Source organism: Hemicordylus capensis, chromosome 4 (genome assembly GCF_027244095.1).
Source record: "Hemicordylus capensis ecotype Gifberg chromosome 4, rHemCap1.1.pri, whole genome shotgun sequence".
Lineage (NCBI taxonomy): Eukaryota > Metazoa > Chordata > Lepidosauria > Squamata > Cordylidae > Hemicordylus > Hemicordylus capensis.
Window position 1 is genome coordinate 19,974,359 of NC_069660.1, and position 24,321 is coordinate 19,998,679.

Below are 24,321 nucleotides of genomic sequence, written 5' to 3' on the forward strand. Positions count from 1 at the left end.
GACAACCAGTTGAAAATAACTTATCTATCTGAATCCAACACTGGAACAAACTTCTCTATGGATCTTAGATGGATTGAGAGGCAGGAGTGTTGCTGAGAGTGAGTTCAGATGGAGAATCAAGAGAGCTGGCACAGCTGATGGTGTGCAATGATATCCTGTTGAACTGATTCAGTATCAATGGTCATACATACAATAGATAACATTCCCAAATTAATATGAGTGATGTACAGGAAGATGTAAAGCAAGACTGCACAACTTTGGCCCTCCAGCTGCTTTTGGACTACCATCATCCCCAGCAACAGTGGCCAGCGGTCAGGTATGCTGGAAGATGCAGGAGGGCCAAAGTTGTGCAACCCTGACCTAATGGAACAAACAGCTTCCTAGCTGGAGGTCAGAGCAGATTCACATTTGTTTGTTTTTAGAGGACCTCTCTCTATTCATGATGAAAATAGAAGCATTGCCTTTTCAGACAAACCACTGTTCAACTTAACAGCTTCTCCACATACCCGATCATACAGCGTTGTGTCCTCACCATCATCCATAAGGGGGACTGAAGTGCCAAAGAAATGTTTGGATCTTTCTTCTCTATTCTTCATGCCTATAAGAGTGGGGAAAACATAAGAACTTCAGAGCAGCCCTACTGGATCAGGCCTAAGGCCTATCTAGTCCAGCATCCTGTTTCACACAGTGGCCTACCAGATGCCTCTGGAGAACCTACAGGCAAGAGCTGAGGGCATGCCCTCTCTCCTGCTGTTGTTCCCCTGCAACTGGTATTGAGAGGCATCAAGCCTCTGAGGCTGGAGATGGCCCACAGCCATCAGACTAGTAGCCATTGATAGACCTGTCCACCATGAATCTGTCTAAGCCTCTTTTAAAGCCATCCAAGCTGGTGGCCATCACCACATCCCAAAGAATTCCATAGATTAATTATGCACTGTGTGAAAAAGTACTTCCTCTTATCAGTCCTAAATTTCCCAAACTTCAGTTTCATGGGGTGACCCCTGGTTCTAGTGTTGTGAGAGAGGGAGAAAAATTCCTCTGTCTACCTTCTCCACTCCATGCATAATTTTATACACTGTGATCATGTTTCCCCTTAGTCACTTCTTTTCTAAGGTAAAGAGCCCCAGATGCTATAGCCTAGCCTCTTAAGGAAGTTGCTCCAGGCCCCTGATCATTTTGGTTGCCCACTTATGCACCTTTTCCAGTTCTACAATATCCTTCTTAAGATACGGTGACCAAAGCTGTACACAATACTCCAGATGTGGCCACACCATAGATTTGTATAAGGGCATTATAATATTAACCGTTTTATTTTCAATCCCTTTCATAATTATTCCTAGCATGGAATTAGCCTTTTTCCTAGTTCCCATGCACTGAGCCAACACTTTCAGTGAGCTGTCCACCACAACCCCAAGGCCTCTCTCCTGGTCAGTCACTGACAGCTCAGATCTCATCAGCGTATATGTGAAGTTGGGGTTTTTTTTGCCCCTATGTGCATCACTTTACACTTGGTTACATTTGTCGCCCACTCCCCCAGTTTGAGAGATCTTTTTGCAGCTCCTCACAATCTGATGGGGATTTGACTACCCTAAATAGTTTAGTGTCATCTGCAAATTTGGCCACTTCATTGCTTACCCCAATTTCTAGATCATTTATGAACAAGTTAAAGAGCACTGGTCCCAGTACTGCTCCCTGGGGGACCCCACTTCCTCCATCCCTCCATTGTGAGAACTGTCCATTTATTCCTACCCTCCGTTTCGTGTACTTCAACCAGTTACCAATCCACAATGAACACAAGTTAAGAAACTCTCCCACCCCTCAAGAGCATAAGGAAACATTTCCACAAGAACTTATTTAGATTTCTCATTTGCTTTTTCCCGAGTCCAGGACAGGAAAAACACAGCAAAATCCCGCAGTCCAATAAATCCATTAAAATATAAAATAGTTTATATTATCCTATTGCAGTTATCCTTTGGTTGCTTAATCCTAACTCTCTAATGCATGCAGTGCCTTGCTGGAGCCGATCAGCATCCATGAACTTGCCTTTGGGTGCTTACAAAGAGGGCATGAAGGTGATGCTGCCCCATTTGTCCTCTGCATCTGGTACTCAAGGTATACTTCCCCTACACATGAAGGTTCCATTTAGCTAGCATGGCTAATAACCACTGATAGTTTTTTAGGGTGTTTTTTTTTGTTTGTTTGTTTGGTTGGTTGGTTAAAGGATTAAACCAATCCATGGATTATAAAATCTGACCTAGTGCCCAGAATCACATATTGTGGCAATGAATTTCACAAGTTGTGTGAAGCAGTACATATTGCCAGTAACAAACTGACCATAAATCAGTTTCATTGGGCGACCAAGTTCTTCTAATGCGAGAAAATAACAAAATTGACACTCTCTGCAGTTATATAAAACTTGCGTTGTGTCTCTCCCCAGCTTTCCATTGTTTTCTCTCTAAACTTAAAATATCCAAAGTGCTTTAGCCTTCATTTGTAAGAAATATCTTTGATATGAAATGATGAAATACGTTTCGTTATTTTAGTGGATACCAAAAACATAAAAATAAAATAAAGATCTACCCAGCCCAGCAGTGTGTCTCTCTTCCACACCAGATGTGACCAGCTGCGGCCACTGCTGGGACTGAGGGATCACACATTTCCCGAACCACCATCATCTTGTCACACAACCATTACTGGTGCTGTTGCAACTGCTCAGGGCTGTCACAACAGCTCTCAGTTTGAGAAGAGGGTGGCACAGACATGCCACTGCTTGCTGGGGGTCATTGCCACTGCCCCCACCAGTCACACCAGCATTTGTGGCAGCTGGGCTGAGCCATCTACACACTATGCTCATGCCTTGGGTTTTCTGGGGTTGAGAGTACGTTACAGTACAACGTCCCTCGTGCGATATGGCACAGCAGAGCCACGAGTGCACCTTTAATTACCTGGACTCAAAGCTGTACGGAGCCTGACACAAAGTGCCTGCCCTGATCAATGGGGCCTCACAAATGGGCCTCCTGCTTGAGTGGAAGGAAGACTCCCTCAAACAGCTTGTTTTTGAAACAGATGGGGACAACTGGCCACAGAGTGGTGCTTGGACAGCTGAGGCCTGAACTACTGTAACACCTTTGAGAGGAGGGCTGTGGGGATGGATGGACAGAGACCATGAACAAGGTGCGTATGGAGCCAAACTGCTCGCCTATTAGTGGGCAAGGGCAGATTCCAACAAGCGGCGTCGTTTCAGCAGGGCGCTGCTGCGCTGTCACAAAGGGATCTGCAGCACCATGTCCTGTTTTATTTAGAGCCCACTGCAGTAGACAGAGGAAAGGGAAGAGAGTCAGTTCATGAGGGGGTGCTGTGTAATGAGGAGGCATTTGGTTCTTAGCTTACGCTTGAGATAGCCAGACTGCCCATGTCTGAAGTTGGTGGACAGGTCCTGAAGGGACTGGGCCAAGGACGACACAACGTTCTTCAGCAGCCGCCGCTCCTGCTCTGTACAGCTTCGAGACCTGCTATGTAATGCTTGAACTGCTCTCTGGCACCTGTGGAAGAGCTGGAGGGGGAAAGCAAACTGTATCAGTAAAAGGACAGCAGGCATAATCCTAAAGGCAAGTACTGAAGTGTGCCTGTCTTAACGGAAGGGTTTGTTATTATTATTGTTATGAATCGACATAATATCAGTGTATCAAATACTCCTCAAGAGCTTCTATCACCTTTCGAAGTGATGATTCTTTTATATTTAGCACTGCAGAGAGCAACAGTCCCTATCCAACCCCAGCACAGCATCCCTCCAGGGCAGGGGTAGACAACCTCGGCTCTTCAGCTGTTGCTGAACTACAACTCCCATCACCCCCAGCCACACTAAATTGTAGCTGGGGGTGATGGGAATTGTAGTTCAGCAACAACAGAAGAGATGAGCTTGCTTGCCCATGCTCCAGTGGTTGTTGGTGGTGTGTCTACCTTATGTTTCTTTTAAGACTGCGAGTTCTTTTTGGACAGGGAACCATCCAATCTATCTACCTAGATTTGAGAATTTTGTTGAAAAGCTCTGTGTGTGTGTGTGTGTGTGTGTGTGTGTGTGTGTGTGTGTGTGTAATTAGCCATAGTAGTAGTAGATTTCCTGGAAAAATATAGGACATGGCCATTCACTCTTATAGTTGGTTTTAGTTTTTGTCTTAAACAGTCTTATTGTTTTTGACGTTCTGTTAAGTCATTGCAAGATTACATTTAAGCAGAATATACACCTTCCAATGAGGAAAAAGCTTCTGTGTTGCTTTGAATGAACTGGTACCCACCTTTCCCTCCCAAGGGATCCTCATGGCAAGGAGATTAGCAGCGCTGGTCCCACCCAGCAAGGAGCAGCTGCAGGCAGTTTGTTTCCCTTCTCCTGCCAGAAAAGCACTCTGCTCCAACTGCCAGTTGCCCAGGGGCAGCAAACGCAAAGGGAAGCACACTCTAAGGCTGTTCTCACGAGCAGCCTAGCCTGTGCAGAGGGCAAGGATCCACGTGGATCCTGGCGCTAAAGGCATGAGCGCGCCCTTAACATGCTGGAATCATGTGTCTCCTCGGGCTGCACGCAGCCTAAGGAGTCACAGAGATGGGCGCCTACAGCACCTGTCTGATGGGGGAATCCCCCAATGCACTGCACACAGTCTCTGGAGATTCGCACTGTTTGGTGCAGCACAGATCATCTGGGAGAGCGATCTGTGCCCCCAGTAATGTTTCCTCTCTCTTCTGGGAGGTGGGGTGTGGGCGGGGAGATGTGAGTTGGACCCAGCCTTCCCTGCCACCTGCCCAGTCGTGTGAATGGCCTCTCTGGCATCTACCATCAGCCAGAAGGTTAAGGGTTGATATGCTGTGCGTGTATCTGTGAGGGTTCTTTCTTTGCAATGGTCTCTGTCCTGGAGATCATTTGGCTGAAAGGCAGGGTATAAATCCTTTAAATAATAAAACACAGTGACCTGCCAAAGCAGAAACACCCACACACAAACTAAGAGTTCTCTGATGTCTTGAAAAAGTCTGATTTGGCACCTGTGTGATTTCTTGCGTGGTTATTTCTATTGCATGTTCTTCTTCACTGCTGTCGTCCAGAGTTGGCCTGTTTAAATGCTTGTCATGCAGGCTAGCTAGTTCTTTCATCTTTACTTTTATCCTGGAGACCTCATACTGAATCTAAAAAAAAAGAAAGAAAAGACAAGGGGTCCTAGAAATTAAAAGCAAACAGCAAAGAGGAGAAAAGGTTCTGACATGCAACAAACAAAAAAGGTTTAGGGATCACCACTAAAAGTCACATCTACCATCCATAGAAAACTGTATACAATTTCAGCCCTGTGTACAGCAGTGGCCTTTCAGTCACTTTTTAGACATGATGCTTCAACCCAATGACCAGGAGAGGGCAACTGCAGCTCAAGATTGAACAACTCCAATTTTGTTCCCACTGCATAAGGCAACGATGGCACGCCTGCTATACTTTTTATTTGGCGTTTGCTGGGCAGGAGAGGCTGTGGAGCCACCTTGGTTGTCTTTGGTGGCAAGCCCCATTTGCAGCATAGTCAGAGACTGCAGCGTCCCAAACACCTTTTCAATGCTGTTTGTTCCAATAAGTCCGCCCCCGTACCTCCAGAATTAGGGGGCAGGGCTCCTAAATCAAATGGATGTGTTTCCAGCAGGCTTGAGCCCCAAGCACTCTCTTGCAAATCTAAGCACAGCAGATGCATGATGAACCCGAGCCCCTTACAGCTCATGTATATGTAAGAGCTTCCCCTCTTTGTCACATGCTAGCGTGGCCAAGAAACAGGTCAGGGTGTGGCTATGCAGATGAAGTAGCAGTTTTCAATGGCTCTATGTAAACCAAGTAAGGTAAAGTGTGCCGTCAAGTCGATTTCGACTCCTGGCACCCACAGAGCCCTGTGGTTTTCTTTTGGTAGAACACAGGAGGAATTCACCATTGCCTCCTCCCATGCAGTATGAGATGACATGGAGGACAGCTCTATCAATGACTACTAGTCTGATGCCTCTACCAGTTGCAGGGGAGCAACAGCAGGAGAGAGGGCATGCACATACCTCTTGCCTGTGGGCTCCCCAGAGGCATCTGGTGGGCCACTGTGGGAAACAGGATGCTGGACTAGACGGACCTTGTGGCTGTTCTTATGTTGCCTTTCAGCATCTTCCTATATCCCTGCTGCCTGATAAAGGTGTTTCCCATAGTCTGGGAAACATACCAGTGGGGAATCAAACTGGCAACCTTCTGCTTGTTTGTCAAGCATTTCCCTGCTGCTCCACTAAAGGTGGTTTATATAAACCAGGTGCAGTCAGTAAAATGGATGAGAGAGGGGCCAAACCTGCTGCCCCCAAGAAACTGAAGGGTCAGGACCCTCGGCCTTCTAAAGATACTTCTAAATAGTTTAGTTTGTGTGCACATGTGAATTCATTGTCATCTTTTTTTGTTAGCTGCCCCATAACAAATTGTTCTCTGGGCGGTTCACAACAGAGGATTAACACACACAAAAACACAAGACACGTTAAATCATAACAGACAAAAAGAAAAGAAAATACAAAAATACAATACAAAACATAAAAACTCATTTTAAAATTAGTTAAAAATCAGATCAAATCTGAAAAACCAAAATTTAAAAGGCCTGGGTAAACAAAAAGGGCTGGTGTCTAAAATAACAAAGTGACAAAGCCAGGTGAACCTCCCTGTGGAGGCTATTCCATAAACGGGGTGCAACCACCGAAAAGGCCCTCTAAGCATCACAGATGGCTTTAAAAGAGGAATTTGACCTAACCTCCACGGTCTGGTCTATGAATTGTTATAAGACAGCTGCATATTGTAGTGAATAAATAAGAGAGCTATGTATGAATTGGAACTTCTCCACTTCAAATCTCACTTTTGCTAGAGGACAGGGCCCATAGCTCAGCGGTAGAGCATCTGCTTTGCACAAAGAAGGTCCCAAGGTCAATCCCTGGCATCTCTGGTAGAGCTGGAAAAGACTCTTGACACACACCTTGGATATTCATTGCCAGTCAGAGCAGACTAGACAACACTGAGCTAGACGGACTGATGGTCTAACCTGGAATATGGTAGCCTTAGGCAAGCTACTTCCTCTCAGGTTCAGCTCATCAGCTGCAATACAGGGATAACATTTACTTTTACCTTACATAGTTCTTGTAAAAGATAACAAGATAACACTGTGAACACTCAAATATGCAATACATACGCTAAGTATCATTATTTGGCAAGGTTACCAGATACAGCCTCCATGCTCAGAGGCAGTATGTCACTGAATACCAGTTGCTGGAGGCAACAGCAGGGACTGGCTGTTGCTTTAGAGTGCTGCTTGTGGGCTTCCCAAGGCATCTCATTGTCCACCACAAGAAATACAAGGGACTGGATGGGATCCAGTGAGGCCCTTATGTTATGTTCTTATGTACCAATGACATGATTTGAGTGCAACACAAAGTACCTTATATTAGCATATCAAAGGCAATCATTTCTTAACTACTCTCTTTGAAGTAGTCCCATTGCCTTCAATGCTCCCCCCTCTCACATAAGAGGCTACAGAAATAAGTAAATAAGCAGCCCCACCTGTTCAAGCTGAACTCTTCTACCTTTCTGAAAAAGCAAATATATTACCACTTTCCCTGACTGGCAATGTATGACATATCTGACTGCCCAAACATGTGGGACCTTAAAGAACCATTCTTTCCGCCAAGACCTCTTTATTGAACAAAAAGAAAATATCCACCAGATGTTACAGGTTAAAAGTAAAACAGTTTCAGTGAAAATACACCATCTTCAGTTGCTAATACAGACTGAATGTATCGGCAGTTCTTAAATTCCTTCCCATGAGATAAGTGGGTGGTGGGTGGAGGGGAGGGCAGAGAGGGAGAGAAACATAACAGCTGCAAGGGAAGAATAATTAACACAGCTTCCATCATTCAAAGACTACTGCATTTCATAGCCACAACCACCTCCTCCTTAACATTAATATCTGGTTTCAACTTCTCTGTACACATTGCCTCCTTTAATTTACACCTTTATTATTGCTGATTTATTAGTTTTATATCTGGCTGTTTTACACTGTTGATTGTATGTGCTATGTTTTCATTCCATATCCTTTGCAATGATTGATGATTGTTTGTAACTTGCATACTGCCCTAAGCATCAGGAGGATATAAGTTATGCAAATAAACAATATAAAGGAATGCCACTGCTATTTTTCCAGCAAGATGTATGCATATGAAATCTATTACAAATATAAACTTACTTCTTCCACTCCATCAACCCACTTTGGAGGAAGCCTCTTCGTTACACAGATAGCTGCTTCGGGGTCTAAACTGATCCCTGAGACCAATGCCATGCGATCATCCGCGAGCTAAAGAAAATAGGAACAGCATGCTAAGGCACAGAACAGTTCATGTATCAGACAGAAATCCAGAGCAAAAGGACCAAATGTTATGGCTTAAGGCAGTTGTTTTCCAATTGGTATTAGGAACATAGGAAGCTGTCTTATATGATTGGTCTAGTCAGACCATTGCTCTATCTGGCTTAGTACTGCCTATACTGACTGGCAGCAGCTTCTCCAAGGTTTCATACAGGGATCTTCTCCAGCCCCATCTGGAGATATCAGGGATAGACCCTAGAACCTTTTTCCTTTGAGCTACAGCCCCATTCTGGGAGCCCTGCGTTTCTCGGAATCTTAGCAGGGTTTCTCAACGAGAAGTCAGTAACAGCTGGAAAACTTCCTAACAGCTTGCTAACTGCTACCAATCTTTCTCCTGCAGTCCAGATTTGCACAGAAGGGTTGGTATGCTTTGAGGCATGCTCTCAGTTCATGTGGACAATTAAAAGATCCAGTAGGCCTGACCAGCACTCCATAAAAAACTGAGGGAACACCCTAGAACCACATGAACTGAGTGGAAACCCTAGAATAGGGGTTCTAAACCTCTCTGGACCTTCAGAACTCCCAGATCCTTACCCATGAACCCTCACCTCATTTATATAAATGGGCTCCAGTAAAAATGTTCATATTTTCATAAGGGAAAAAAAAAACAAGTATTCAAAATAGTTATTTTCAAGAACTTTATTCTGCCTCATTGCTGGGGAAGGCTGGGAACAGCAGCGCCTGTTATACTTTGGTGTCTCTTGTCAACAGTGAAGATATAATTAAAATTCAAGAGAAATAAAGCCCTGCTAACTTGGCAAAGAGGCACCTTTTAACGTGGTGATTCTCTTTTATTTAGCAGGGGGAGAGTAACTGGCCCTATCCACCCCCAGCACAGTACCTCCAGTGACTGTTGCTGGTGTCTAATTATGTTTCGTTTTAGATTGTGAGCCCTTTGGGGACAGGGATCCATCTTATTTATTTATTATTTCTCTGTGCAAACCGCCCTGAGCCATTTTTGGAAGGGCGGTATAGAAACTAACTAACCAACCAACCAACCAACCAACCAACCAACCGACATACCATATTTGATTATAAGTTATGTTTTGGGAGAGCTACCTTTGATTATATATTTAATTTTCCATGGGCTATCTGGATCTACTCCATGGACCCCAGGTTAATGATCCCTACCCTAGAAAGTGCTGCTGTCTTCAGAATTCACTGCAGTGAGCAAGGGATCTAAAGAGGTCAATCTGATGCATAACGGGTTCTCTTAAAACATTTGAAAACCAAAGGGGTCTAGCTCTGTACACCATACAAAAAGCATTTAAAATTATGAGTTGGCCATTGCATTCATAGTATTGCCAAGTACCGATTTCCAAATATCGCTAATCATTGATAGAAATTTTTTTAATATAAAAAGAAATTGCAATTTTAAAATTTGTTCCAAGTGGAGGACAGCAGCAGGTGCAAAGGATAAATGAAGGGCTGGAGGAATGAGACAGCGAGGCAACAAATATCAAGGCGTGAGGAGGCTTGCCCCGGAGTTTCAGTAACAGTTAAGTGACCACTTTTGGCCACCTGTCCTTAGCTTAAAGCAATAAAAGAACTTCAAACAAGCAGGGGAAAGTAATTAGGCCTTTTGGTTGTTTTATATACTGCTATCCACCTGGCTGCGCATATAACATTTTTATGCAACTAGGTACCCTGTAATTCCCAAGGAATTCAAGCTTTATGTATTTAGAAGAGATGATTCTGAGCCAGGGCTGGGAGCAACTAAAAGAAAACTTTTCCTTAAGTGTTTTATTGTCATATATCTGCGAGTGCTTTATGGCCTATGTCTGTTGATATGCAGCCCAGCGTACAGAGGGGCTTGTGTGGATATATCCTCATATATCTGTCTACCTTCTTAGTTTTTAGTTTTTTAAAATAACTTTTAATTTGAAATTTTAAAATCTGTAATTCTGATTAGGGATGTACACGGAACCGCGGAGCTGTAGTCTGAAGCTGGTGGGGGTGGCTCTTTAAGGGCGGGGGAGGGTGCACTTAACCCTCCCGCCATTTTTCCCCTGCCGGCGCTCTGTTAAGTTCCCAAAATCCATGGGGCAGCAGTGTACCTCCCTGCCGCCCCTTCCCCCGTTGTTGGCCGGAAATAAGTACCGTGTGCGCGTGCGCCCGCTGATGGCACTGCAGCCCACACCTACGGTTGACCTCTCCCAGAGGTTAGATGTTAAACAGCACGGGGTACAGAACAGATCCCTGTGGCACCCCATAGGCCAAAGGATGGAACAAGCATCCTCCAGCACGACCCCCAAGGTAGGAGCGGAGCCACTGTATAACTGTGCCCCCAAGTCCCAACCCAGAGAGACGTTCCAGAAGCATACCATGGTTGATAGTATCGAAAGCGGCTGAGAGGTCCAGGAGGATCAACAGAGTTACATTCCCTCTGTCTATCTCCCAGCATAGGTCATCCACCAGTTTCCGTCCCATATCCAGGTCTGAAGACAGACTGGAAAAGATCTAAGTAATCAGATTAATCCAAGACAGCCTGGAGCTGAGATGCCACCACGCTCTCCAACTATAAAAGTATTTTATAGATGTTGTGAGCCGCCTCAAGCAGTAGTGTACTGGAGGGGCGAGATATAAATATTTTAAATAAATACTTTTGTATACCGCCTAGAGATGTAAGTTTTGGGCGGTATAAAAAAAAGCTAAATAAATAAATATCTAAGAATGAGGTCCATGCAGTATTCCCTCTAACAGGGATTCCCAGATGTTGTTGACTACAACTCCCATAATCCCCAAGCAAAAGTCATTGCAACTGAGGATTCTGGGAGTTGTAATCAACAACATCTGGGAATCTGTTTGAGGGAACACTGGTTCCAAGTATGTATTTGAATTAGTTTGTGCACTGTGCATATTGTAACTCACCACAAGCTTTCAGGATGGGGTGGGCAAGAAGTCCAACCCCCATCCCCTCAGTAAATGAACAGCCCTAGAGTGAAGGGAATCGAAACACAGGAGGAGGAAATTCCTTCCTCAAGCTCAAAAAGAAGTGACATACCTAAGAACAGAACTTAGCTAGCCTTCTAGTTTCACTATTTAATTCTTAGGCATTGCTTTTCCAGTTAAATCCTGTCCACTTCCTCTGACTAGGCAAGGCTGGCTGCAGGTTGCCCCTGACAATGCAACAAATGGAAAGGCATTGTTTCTTCAGGAAGCTGTACAAAAGGTCTGAATTGTGCATTAAATTGAAAGGAAGTGCTAGATTAAGACATCCTCAAAAACCCCTCTCTCAGTCATGTTAGCTCCTATTTCTAGAGAACATGATGCTTAAGGAAGTCTTTCCCAAGTTTTAAAAAATGCTGAACGCTATTTCACAACAAGAGAGGATGCGTGCAACATGCAGCAGAATCGTGTTTTAAAACAGGGGTTCTCAAACTTGGGTCCCCAGATCTGGTTGGACTTAATTCCCATTGACCTCAGCCACAGTGGCCCCTGGGGCTGGGAAAGATGGGTATTGCAGTCCAACAAGATCTGGAGGTTTGATAACCCATTTAAAAAGATACAGAAGCTCTTCTCACGATCAGTGAGAAGAGCCGTAAGGGGGCTTGTGAGGAGAGCGGGCTTAGCCTGCTCTCCCTGCAGACGATCAAGCCTGTAGCCCTGGGCAGCCAGATCACCCGCCCACATGACTGCCAGCTCCGTCACGGAGCCGGTGGGGGCTGTGGGGATCAGGGGCCATGTGGCCCCCGGAAGTTCCAGGATGCCCCGCACAAATGCACGGGGCATCCTGGAGAGACCCCCAAGCCCGGGGGTCTACTCGTGTGTCACCGCGCGCCATGGCAACACACAAGCAAAAAGAGGAGGTTAACGGAGAATGTGCTCCATTAACCTCATTGTAGGGGAGGGGTATTTAGGGCGGATAGCTGCTGGGAGCCACGCAATTCCCGTTGCGGACGGGACCGTTACACAATCGTCCCAAAGTGGGCTAGATCGTGAGAATCGCCTCACAGTATGATTGGCTTTAATGCCAAGTTAACATTCTGTTTTCTTAGTCATAGACTTAAACCTACAGATTTTGTATTAATTATACAAAAGACTCACCAAAAGAGTCACCAAACATTCTAAGGCTAGAAGTCTATGCACACTTACCTGAAAGTATGCCCCACTGAACACAGTGGGACCACCTTCCAGGTAAGCATGAACAGGATTGCATTATAAGCCTAACAAAATGGACCCCAAGGTCTGGTCTTGAGACTGACAAGGCAGCAACCTGGTCAAAGCTAAGTAGGCCTGGGTCTGAGCCAGGCCTGGATAGGAGACTGCCTGGGAACCCCCTGGAAGTCACATGGAGTTTCAGCATGAGAGAAAGATGGGATATGACAGTAATTAAATAATGTGCAAGTCACATCTGAGGAACAATTACCACTCAATACTACCTATTGGTGGTTATTCCCTTTCTATATTGAAAATGTGAACAGCTGGAGAAGTATAGCTGCATCATGCCATCCTTGTTGAAGTTTCCTTGGATTTCAGCTATGGATTCAGCCACAAAGGCCTCTTTAGTTATACATCAGAATATTTCCACTTACCTGTGTGGGTAGGGACTTGAGGCAGTACAGAAGACTGCAGGGAGGCAGATAACAATGGGCTAGCTTTGTACGGCAAAAAAGCTGCCAGGGCTCCCTCCTAGAAGTGGAAGCAATCCAGACAGCTGTGCAAGCTCGGAGAGTGATGAAAAGCAGCTGGCAGTGCTTTGTCTGGGTTGAGCTGGCTCTCGGGCCATGAGACAGACTCACAGGACAAACTTGTATGCTTTTACATCAAGTTCCCAGGAGACTGCAGATGTCACACTAAATACAGACTATTATTTTGACCTATAGCAAACCCCCACAAATGCAATGCCTCTCTGCAGGCCAGCTCTGGCAGAGTGGTGCAGCAGCTGAAGTGTCAGACTGGGGAAACTGGTATTTAATTCCGCACTCAGTCATGAAGCTCACTGATGGATCTAGGCGAGTCATTTCTCTCTCGCAGACTAATCTACCTCATGAAGTTGTTATGAGGATAAGATGTACAGCATCCTGAGATCCTCGATTTCAGGCAAGATAGAAATATTTAAAAATAAAATAAAATAAAGAATGGGCACAGACAGAATGCCTGGCTTTAAAAAAATGCTTTTAATTCAGATAAGGAAGTTTCAATCTGTGATGACAATGTGCTTAAAAAGGCAGCCAAATTCCAGGCAAGAGATGCCTGCCCAGTTCACAGCATTAGTCAAGTCTGATAATTTTGTGCCCATTTGGGGAGTGGTCCTACAGGGCTAATTCAAGATCCCTCCACACTTCTGATGAAATTTATAGTTCAATTATTATTGTTGCAAACTGAATGCAGACACAGTCACCTGGGAAGGTGGCTGGCCACTTGGATATTCATGCAAATGGTATCAGTTACATGGAATTAAAGAATTCAAGTTAGCTGCCAATCCCCAAGTACACATCTTCAAAGCAGCCTTCCATGTTTTCCTGCCATAACCCAGGACCTGCCCTTACCAGTCACATTTTTCATGAAAGAAAAACAGCATTAGAGGAACAGAACTATACCTCATCCAGCTCCTGAGGTGGTTTGTTGATCCCATCAGCCCCATCCATATAGGGACAGCAAAGGTTTAAGAGAGGGAAAGAAAAGAACAGGACAGAGCAGAGGGTACAGTCAGTTGAGGAAACACAGGGACTTTATTGCTCAAAACTGCTCACTTATCAAGGGAAAACAGCCTTTCAAACATAGAACCAGCTTTTAATTGGACTAGTACTTGTAGATAATTGCATGTTTCTCTTTTCAATATATTTCAAACCATTTGCTTGGCTGGTAAAGAAATACACATTTTTAAAAAATTATGCTTGAAACATTTTTTTAATACAATCATCCCTCACCAATCACAGTTTTGCGAATCCGTGACCGGGAAATTGTGACAGGTCTCGCCAACCTGAGTATCCACAGTTTGGTGAGTTTTTTGGTAATGGGGGGGGGGGATTTCTTGTTTTTTTGGGGGGGTTGAGGGTGATTTCTGGATCACTCCTCTTGCTGACTATTGCGGATTTAAAGGGACCCAAGGTGTTTTGGCAATTTTGGGGCCTTTTTTCTTTGTTTTTCAGTCTTTTTGCGACCGTGATTATTCCACTAACAACGTTTCCAATGTATTTCTGTTGTTCATCAACGGCAAATTTGAACCTCAAAACCAATTTGAGGTTTTCCCAGAATAGAACCCTTGCAGTTGGCGAGGGATGGCTGTACATTGAGCAAATAAAAGAAAATGCAAGCTAGAACTCACATAACAGTGCAAACTCCAATACTTTAACATAGGATTAGAAGATTATGGTTCTGATGCTACTTCAACTGAATCATAGTTGGGGTATCTATGTACATCTCCCAACTACATTCAATGCAAACCATGATTACTGGGCATGACATCCAGTTCTGTGGCAACATTTAGTAGCCATGAAACGATTACTGGAAGCAGTGCTCATGAAAACATTGTGCAACTTTCTTTTAGGACAGCATGAGGGCAAGCTGGACTCCTGAACAGAAAGCTACATGTACCTAGCATGTCACTAGCCAAATATTGGATTTTAACCAATCTGTTGGAAACTGGCCTTCAAAATACAGATTGCCAGGCTGCAATCCAGAGAATTGTTTTTATAACTGACATTCCTGCCATCACACTGCTCATTTGGTTTCTTCTACTTTGGTCCTGTTGCTCACTCCTCCCCTATCTGCTACATTTGATGAGAAGTTTTAGCCATTGCTTTTTGTTAACAACTGCATCCTATTTCACAAACATTCAAAACCTCAGAAATATGTTGTTGTTGTTATTATTAATATTATTATTATTTTACATTTCTATCCCGCTCTTCCTCCAAGGAGCCCAGAGTGGTGCACTACATACTTGAGTTTCTCTTTCACAACAACCCTGTGAAGTAGGTTAGGCTGAGAGAGAAGTGACTGGCCCAGAGTCACCCAGCTAGTTTTTTTTAATGGCTGAATGGGGATTTGAAATCGGGTCTCCTCGGTCCTAGTCCAGCACTCTAACCACTACACCATGCTGGCTCTTGTTGGGGGTTTGATGGTCACCTCAATCTGGTGTATTTCCCAGTAATAGGAACACATATTCATTTTCAGATATTTAGAACATGTCTGGGATTGTCATTATTTGCATGTAAATGTCAGCTCTCTCTATTTTGGATGTGTACTGTAATATACACATCACCTATAGTGGCGCAGCAGGGAAATGCTTGACTAACAAGCAGAAGGTTGCCAGTTCGAATCCCCACTGGTACTATATCGGGCAGCAGTGATATAGGAAGATGCTGAAAGGCATCATCTCATACTGTGTGGGAGGAGGCAATGGTAAACCCCTCCTGTATTCTACCAAAGGAAACCAGAGAGCTCTGTGGGTGCCAGGACAGGAGTCGAAATCGACTCGACGGCACACTTTACCTTTCACTTTAATACACACATCAGGCCTGTGCACTGGACATTCCAATTCCAATGAACCTGCAGCAATCCTCCTGTGCTTTCTGTTTCCAGCACACTGGGAGGCAAGCTTTTCACCAGAACCAGAGGCTCCAGGTGCTAGCCAGGTGAGCACAAAGGGATCTCTGAATGGAAGTGAAGGGGCCATTAGGGCAGCCAAGAGCTGCAGTTTCCATGGGGAAAGTGCTGGGAGGAACTACAGTTCCCCGAGTCCATTTTGCATTCTCCCAGAATTCCCATGCTTTCTTCCATCAAGACTCCTCCTATTCTGGTGAGAAGCCCTTCAGTGCCAGAAGCAAAGGGTATGCTGCATGGAGGGCTGTGGGGGGAGTGCCAATCTTTCTACAGCACTGGGGGAGGGGGATGCTACAAAGTCATCAGAATTGGAACATCCGATACACAGGCCTAATATACATGCATATGGGCCCATTTAATATTTATCACTATGGTCAGTGTGAGAACAAGTGAGCTGCCCCAAAATGCAGATGCTCCTGGGGCATCCCCAGATGTGGTCTCAAACATGGAGGTGGGGAGAGAGAAAGAAACCCCCTCCCTTAAATGGTGCCCCTAGCAGTTTTTACTTGCTTCACATTAAGAAAAAACAATTTCAGGTCTTGTTAGCTTCTACGTTATTTGAACCAAGGCCTAGAAAAATATTTCTTTTCTACACAGGTTAGCAAAATGTTTTAAAAATACAAGGCTCATTTATATAAATGAACCATTATTGCTATATGCTTGTTTCAAAGAACATGCATTTGACTGGTAACTTACTTTTTGACTGGTTTTTGTTTGCTAGAGATTTTACAAACAAGAATTAAAACTACAGATGCCTAAAAGACCCTGGGGCATCTCAAAACTTCAAATTGTAATCTGGACAAACAATTGGTAAAAGCTGGCAATGGCATGGGAAAATATATTAACAGATGTGACCTTTGCCGTTGTAAAAATGTTATTTAAATTTGTATAAATGTAACTTCACAAGTTGCTAGTTACAAAGCAAACTATTTACACAGTTGAGTCAATGGAATGAGAAGAGCTGAAATTTAAGTATGAAGCCTATTCATATAGAAAGTGCTTTAACATGAAGCAAGTCAAAAAGATGTAAAGGCCCATACTTTTACTGCAGCTTTTTAAAGACAGATGAAGAGTCTGGACTAAAAGGGCAATGAATACAGAACACGGCTGAAGCAGTCTGAAAAAATCTGAAGAAATCTGCTTATTTTACAGTAAAGAATATAGGCATGTTAAATGAGCTGTTTTGCTACTTGCTGGATATATTTTAAGAATAATTCATATAGGCATATTTTATTCATACTACTAGCACCTGCCTTTTTAAAAAGAAAAGAAAAGAAACCACCCCTGGTCTGCTTTTTCCAATGACTATTTCATATGCAGTTTCAAACAGCGCTGAGATATGAAAAGTTCCAGGATTTGGACCAAAGTTTTAAAATACATACAAATGCAAAGATGGCCTTTTGAAGAGTATGTAGCACTGCACTCTCTTAGAATTAAAGGGCTCTATTATACCATGATGGGAGTTTTCCAATCAATCATTGAAACTTATAAATATTGCAGCTCAAGATTCTGAAAATAGCATCCCATAATGACACTTGGATAAACTGTATTCTCCACATGGCCAGTGACTGTCCTTTTCTTTGGACCATTTGCTGTTACCTGGAAAGCCCTTTTCTCTAGAACAGTGTATACACACCTCCGCAGACCATTCATGAATGACATTACACATGCCTCCTTGCATATACGTATATTGTGAAGCTGTGGCTAGGCAATGCTTCCCAGCACAGACATTTGCAATGGTCACACATAGCTTTGTCATACTAGCTGCAACACAGAAGTGCTTTCTCTGCAAGAAGTGTGTCGTGTATGGAGAGGTCCTTCCTCCTCTTCAGTACATTGGCTAACATCCTGCACAATACTCAGTCACCCTTGTAATGGAGCATTTATGCAGTTGTGCATGAGCACACTTGCAGAACTGTGCAAACACGCGGTTGCAAAGCAGATGGAGCATTGTTTGGAACGTCAGCCACTAAGGGTTGGACAGATAATGCCGGAGAGGGATACTAGTCATATCCATCTATCATAGTCAACTACCACTAAGTAGTATTTAAGCACACAGTTAGGCACAATTTGCATATTCTATCCCCATGTGACTATGCAGGAGGAGAGATGGCACACAAGGAGGAGAAGGGAGAGATGTTCACACACTGTTCATCACATATTCATCACATGTTCATCACATATTTGGCAGCCAGCTGGGCAACTACTGCCTAAACCAGCCCTAGGAGAGTCCTTTAAAAACACACATGCTCCTTTATTCTAAATATCTTACAGTGCAAGCCTAAGCACGTTAACTCAGAAATAAGCTCCACTATGTTCAGTGGGCTTTATCTCCAAGAAAGTATGCATAGAATTGCATCCTGAACAAAGGAGGCTATAAGGTTTCCTGCAAACCAGCTTCTAAGAGCAGTAGGGTCTATAGTATACAGTGTTTCTGTATTTCAAAAGTATTGTTTAAGGAACACATTTCAGCCCTGTCCTAAAGCTTTAGTCTGGATGTTTCATTTTAAAACAAGAGATATTTACCTCTTACAATAGATACAGTTTTTATTTTCAATAGGTATTCTTCATATTCTTCTGGACCACCTGAGGGGGTTGGGGGGTGGGAGGCACTGCTTTGCAGTGGTTCTACTACGACCTCTTGGGTAGATTCCACATGGTGGTGCTTGGAGATTGTTGCTCTTCAAAGCAAGAGCTACTGTATGGAATTCTGCAGGGCTCCATTCTATCCAATGCTTTTTAACATCTACATGAAACTGCTGAGAGAGATCAGGAGATTTGGTGCAGGGTACTATCAATATGCTGATTACACCCAGAGCTATTCCTCCATATCAACTTCGTCAGGAGTTGGCTTAACTTCTCTAAATGCTTGCCTGGAATTGGTAATGTGCAGGACAAGGGAGAACAAACTGAAGTTGAATCCAAACAAGACAGAGGTACTCATTGTGGGAGGCCGGAACTTGGGAAGTTGTTTAGATCTGCCTGTTCTGGATGCGATTACACTGCCCCTGAAACATCAGGTATGTAGCTTGCGAGTACTTTGGGACCCAAACCTCTCCCTGATCTCTCAGGCTGAGGCAGTGGCTAGGAGTGCTTTTTATCAGCTTCAGCTGATACGCCAGCAACGTCCATTTCTCAAGATAAACTATGTTAAAACACTGGAGCATATACTGGTAACATCCAGACTTGACTACTACAATGTGCTTTACATTGGGCTATCTTTGTACATAGTCTGGAAACTGCAACTGGTGCAGAACACAGCAACCAATTTGGTCTCTGGGCCACCTGTAGATGCCACATTACTCCTATTTTAAAAGAACTACACTGGCTGCCAATTAGTTTCCAGGCAAAATACAATGTGCTGGTTATTACCTTAAAAGCCCTGAACAGTTTGGGCCCAGAGTATTTAAGAAAGAGTACCTTCTTCTTTATGAACCCAACTGCCTATTAAGATCATTGGGGGAGGTCTGTTTGTGGTTGTCACAAGCTTGCTTGGTGGCAACTGAAAACTGGGCCTTCTCTAGGGTTGCCCTGGGGCTCTGGAACACACTCCCAAATCTGCCAATCTCTGGTTGTTTTTAAGTGACTTTTGAAAACGCACTTATTTTATCAGGCTTTTAGTTTATGTTTTATTTATGGTAATTTTAATCTGTTTTATATGATTTTTAGGTTTGGGTTGCTGTTTGGTTGGATTGTAAACAACCCTGAGATTTTATATAGGGGGGTATATAAATGAGACAAATAAATAAATAAATTCTAAGGCTATATGGTAGTAACAATATCAGACAAATGTCTTCAAATAATTGTAACATTTATGACACAAGGTTGTTGTTTCCTATTCCAACAGAAATGTGGAACTAGAAGGTACCTGAAAGTCAACTAGGTAATATTTTAACAGCCTAGAACTGGCTGCTCAGATTACAATGTATTAATGTATGCAAAGTTTTTCATCCTTTAGTTTTCAAGGAAACATGGAGACATGGAACAAAACAAAATACCCAACTGCACAGAACAGAACACAGCAGAATATTGCTACTAGCACCTGCCCCAAAGCAAAGAGTAAAGTTAGCTTATCTTCTGCTCTCTAAAGGAGAATACATTTGAGGGAAAGAGGGAGAGGGCAACAATTCAATGTTTTACAATTAAAATGATATTGGTATAATAATGAAGCATTACTGTCACTACCAGCAAGCTGAAAACAAAATAAAAGGACAGTTTGGATATGAAGGGGGAAAGGGGGGCATGTGTGTGATATACAAGTGTGCTTGTGTGGAACAGGGCTGAGAAAATTCTAGAATGCAAAGAAGTTTAAAACGTGCATTAAAGAATTTTGACACTCCCCTCCCCAAGTTGGTGCATAACTATTTGATGCCAACTTCAACAGTTTGATTCTGAAAACATGAGGCTGCCTTCTACTAGTCATATCTAGTTCAGAATAATCTACACTATCAGCAGCTCTCCATGGTTTCAAACAGGAATCTCTCCCAGCCCTACCTGGAAACACCTGGGCTTGAATCAGAGACCTTCTGCATGCAAAGTAAGGACTCTGTCACTGAGCTACAGCATCATCTAGATTCTGACATTTAGGAGATTTCCTCCCAGCCCTGAGGCAGGGTACCAAATGAATGGGAACATAAAGGTAGAGAGAGGAAAAGTAAGATAAAAATGGGAGAGAGAGAGATTGATTGTAGCCAGTTTCTATTTTAGGACCTGCTGTCTGCTAAGCTTCAGAGTGCTTCTAGCAAGAAGCCCCTTCACCATTTCACAGAGCATGACATGGAGTCAGAATGGCACATTCAAGGCCACTTAGTAGGTCAACAGTGGAAGCACTAACAAACTAATGAGACAATGAATGTTAATTGATACAGTTCCCAATGGCTACAGTTCCCAAGTGACAAGAAATACAACCCAGGGTTTTGCAGAAGGTAGTGTGGGGATTTGCAAATAAGGGTTGCTCCCACTGAGTTTTATAGTACAAATCTGGGACACAGATGAGAAGAGGTAAAACAGGACTAGTTCCTGTCTGCACCTGTTGAGTTTTCCCCATGTAAATGAATGCCTGCCATTTGCTCACTTGAGAACAGGTGGATTTGCTGGGGTGGTGAGGAGAGCCTAACATCCCTCACCCTGAATGGCTAGGTAACTGGGATTGGGGAAAGGGTGCAATGTAACTTACACACATACATACACCCTGCCCATCATAATGACAGGCTCTTCACAAATTTTAAAATGAACCCTTTAAAGATTTTGGCAAGGTAAGCCTCCTTAGGATAAGCTGTTTTGAGCCTCCCCCTTTATCTAAGGCAAAATTTTAAAGGATTCCACTGGGCATCCACCAAATAACTAGATTTGCAAATCAAAAGAAATGGGAGGCACCAAGGCCAAGTCAGCCTATTTTAAGCTTTCAAAGCCCCCAAAAGGTAAATGAAAATTATATTCTAATATCATTCAACACAAGGCTGCTCTAAGCCTGTATTACCGATTGGACGTGTGTGTGTGTGTGTGTGTGTGTGTGTGTGTGTGTGTGTGTGTGCAAGAAAGCAACATTACACTTCCTTTTCCAATACAAAAACACAAAAAAATGAACTGGAAGAAGATCTGGATGGAGCCTGCACTCACCCACAGAGAAATCCTTACCTTTTTTTCTGGCCACTTCACATATATTACTTTCTAGATTAAATTTTTTATTAATGGTCCACAGACCTTAAGTTTCAAAAGTAACAAACATGTATACAATCCTGTAAACACACTACTTCCCCCAGATATACACCTAAGAGTTCTTAAGTATACACCTAAAAATATGACATGTGAATGCAACTAACATGCATCATACAGGTACACTTGTCAAGAAGCTGGGACTGACTGCTGCTCTCTACTGAACATAACACTTGGGTAAAATCCAGTTCACCTCTGCATAATCTGTGAAGTGACCCACCTTTAGGGAGGACTGCTCCCTAAAGCAGCTGTTCTACAGAGCACATCTCTATTTTAAAGCAGGATAGCTTCACAGAAGAGGAAATCCTTTTAACACTAAATAGCTATACTTCCTTGAGAGGGGACACTGAGCTGGGTGGAAATCTATTATGGCAATATAACAGAGAAGATGGGTAGAAGGGGGCAGGAGAAGAGGAGGCCAGGATGAAAGCTAAGGAAGAAAGGAGCAAAACTAAACAATAACAAAACCACACAACAACAAAAACAGGCATGCTCGCTGTCTGACAGTCCTAAGCAGTTGGCACTAGAACAGCGAAATGTGGGATACAGTAGGATGAAGGGAGGAGACTCACCGCAGCAGCCATGCTACGTGAAGTCAGAGGGCTGGAGGAGCTGTAACTACTCACTTGCTCAGCCAGCAGCTGCCGGCTTTGGATCGCGTTGTTCCGCAACAACAAGAATGCGTCTGTTAAACGCCGGGTGGCCATGGCTCTAGATTCCTCACAGGGTCTCTTAGGGACCCCTCACCTTTTCCCCTAGAAATTCCCACAGACCTTTCGGGAAAGCCCACCCTCAGAAGTATCCTAGGGATCCTACAAGGACCCTGAGTGCCCTCTTCCTCTATACACCTTCAGAGGATTCCCCTGATCTCCTCCAGACTGTGCTTCGCTGCAGAGCGCCAAGGACGCGAGCAGCTCCTCTGCGGACGCCCCCAAATCCTCCCTCCAAGCTCTCTCAGCCCCCCACCCTACTTCCTTGGGCCACCTGGAGATGTTCTTGTGGGTTCCTAAGGGAAGCCCCTTCCTTCCCCTCATGGGGAACCTGCCCCCCTCCTCCCCCCTTGGGTGCACCAAGGGGCCCTCTGGCCGCCCTCCCCGCTAGCGGGTCACCTTTCAGCCTGCCTCAAGTCTCAAAGGGACCCCTCCCAAAGGCCCCTCGGAGACCCCAGCGTGCCTAGTCCTCCGCCAAGGCTCCCGGGGCGGACACAACCGGCGTCTCGGGAGGCTCCTCTTTTGCACTGCCCGCAAAGCACGGAGAACAGGGAAGGGACCTAGCCCCCACGACCCCCTCCGTTACCCCACATCCTTCCCTATCCGGCCCCGGATGGATCTGACTGCAGCCCCGCCACCTGCCCGGGTCACTTCCGCATTGTGCAACGAAGAAATGTCTCCCGCTCGCCCCAAAGAACCAGCGTCCCAAGGTTCCGATCACCTTCTGGGCCGGATATAACCTCACCCGATGGCATTGAAGCAAGTAAGGGTGGCAGGGGCCAAGGGGCTACAGTCTAAGCGGTTCTGAACTAAACTTCCGGTTGCCGTTGTTAGACTCGTCCACGTGTCGGTCAAGAACGGGACTTCAGGCCGTCGTAGTGATTAAGGCAATCACCCAAATAAAGAAAGTGGGGCTTGGCAGGCAGGCAGGGGCTCCTTTCATCGTAGTGTTCTGAAATAACCAAGCCCTCCATCCTCATCCCCCCACAAAGCAGAAAATAAACTATAGGGTTAGAAAAAGAAGACACCTCTCTAAAAAGAAGTGCCTTTAAAAGCAGTCTGAAATTTCACAAGTGCAGCCACCATCCTGAAGGGAGGACTTTTTAATGGAGAAAATCTATTGAACATCTGCCTGTGACGCAGCCTTTTACAAGCAAAGGAGGCATGACTGAGGAAGTTGCGTGGGTCTTTAATGCTGAAAGATATCCCAAAGATCTTCTTACGGGCGGGGCGCCTCTGTCCAGCATGCCCCTGGGCCCCCGCCCTTCTAAAGAGCTGGTCCAAAGTTCGCTCTTCGTTCGTTTCCGGGCCATTGAGCTTAGTTTGAGTTGCAGATTATAAACAAAATAAAGGACGTTTATGCACTGCCGGCACAATCTTATCCTACGCATGTTTACTCAGAAGTAGCCCCGTTGTCTTGAAGGAGAGGAGATAATTCACTCTTCCCAGCATGCGTGGGTGGGGTTAGGATTGCACGCAAGGAGGGCATGGGGTGGGCATCACCTCCCCGCAAGCAGTTTGCTCCCAGCTTGTTGCCACCCATTTATGAATTTATCAGGATTTATTTCAGTGGAATGGAAATATGTTCAGGATGAGAGTGTTAATGTGAAATATACAGACTGTTATTTCTGTTTCAAAAATCTAACGTGGGACACAGCTTTCGCCCACCCTGAAATGCAGATTGCCACTTCTGTGTCCCCACCCCTTAATTCCCCCCGCCCCCCGGTGCCGCCACTGGCTTGCAGCCTACATGCTTTTAAAATTTACTGTAATTTCCTTCCCGCCCACTCTCATGGACAGCTCAACTCCCGTTTTTCATTGGGCTTAAAAAAAAAATTCCAGAGTTTTATTCCAACAAGCAGCGAGGGAACAAAAGCACCAAATGACTAGATAACCTTTTT

The 24,321-nt window shown here is 44.4% G+C and overlaps 1 protein-coding gene across 3 annotated transcripts in view; it reads right to left on the bottom strand.

Annotated features, from left to right (window-relative positions):
• Positions 1 to 23,066, bottom strand: part of STX16 (syntaxin 16) — a 34,949-nt gene extending 11,883 nt beyond the window's left edge. The window contains exons 1-5 of one of the 3 annotated variants that reach the window (XM_053247645.1): positions 22,337 to 23,066; positions 8,271 to 8,378; positions 5,032 to 5,172; positions 3,391 to 3,553; positions 507 to 598 (exon numbers count right to left, since the gene is read on the bottom strand). In XM_053247645.1, the coding sequence (XP_053103620.1) occupies positions 507 to 598; positions 3,391 to 3,553; positions 5,032 to 5,172; positions 8,271 to 8,378; positions 22,337 to 22,417 (585 nt within the window). In that variant the 5' untranslated portion in view covers positions 22,418 to 23,066. Of the gene's footprint in view, positions 1 to 506; positions 599 to 3,390; positions 3,554 to 5,031; positions 5,173 to 8,270; positions 8,379 to 13,990; positions 14,321 to 22,282 lie in introns of those variants that run through there. The other 2 variants (XM_053247644.1, XM_053247646.1) reach the window with 2 other exon arrangements.
• Positions 23,067 to 24,321: the final 1,255 nt, after the last annotated feature.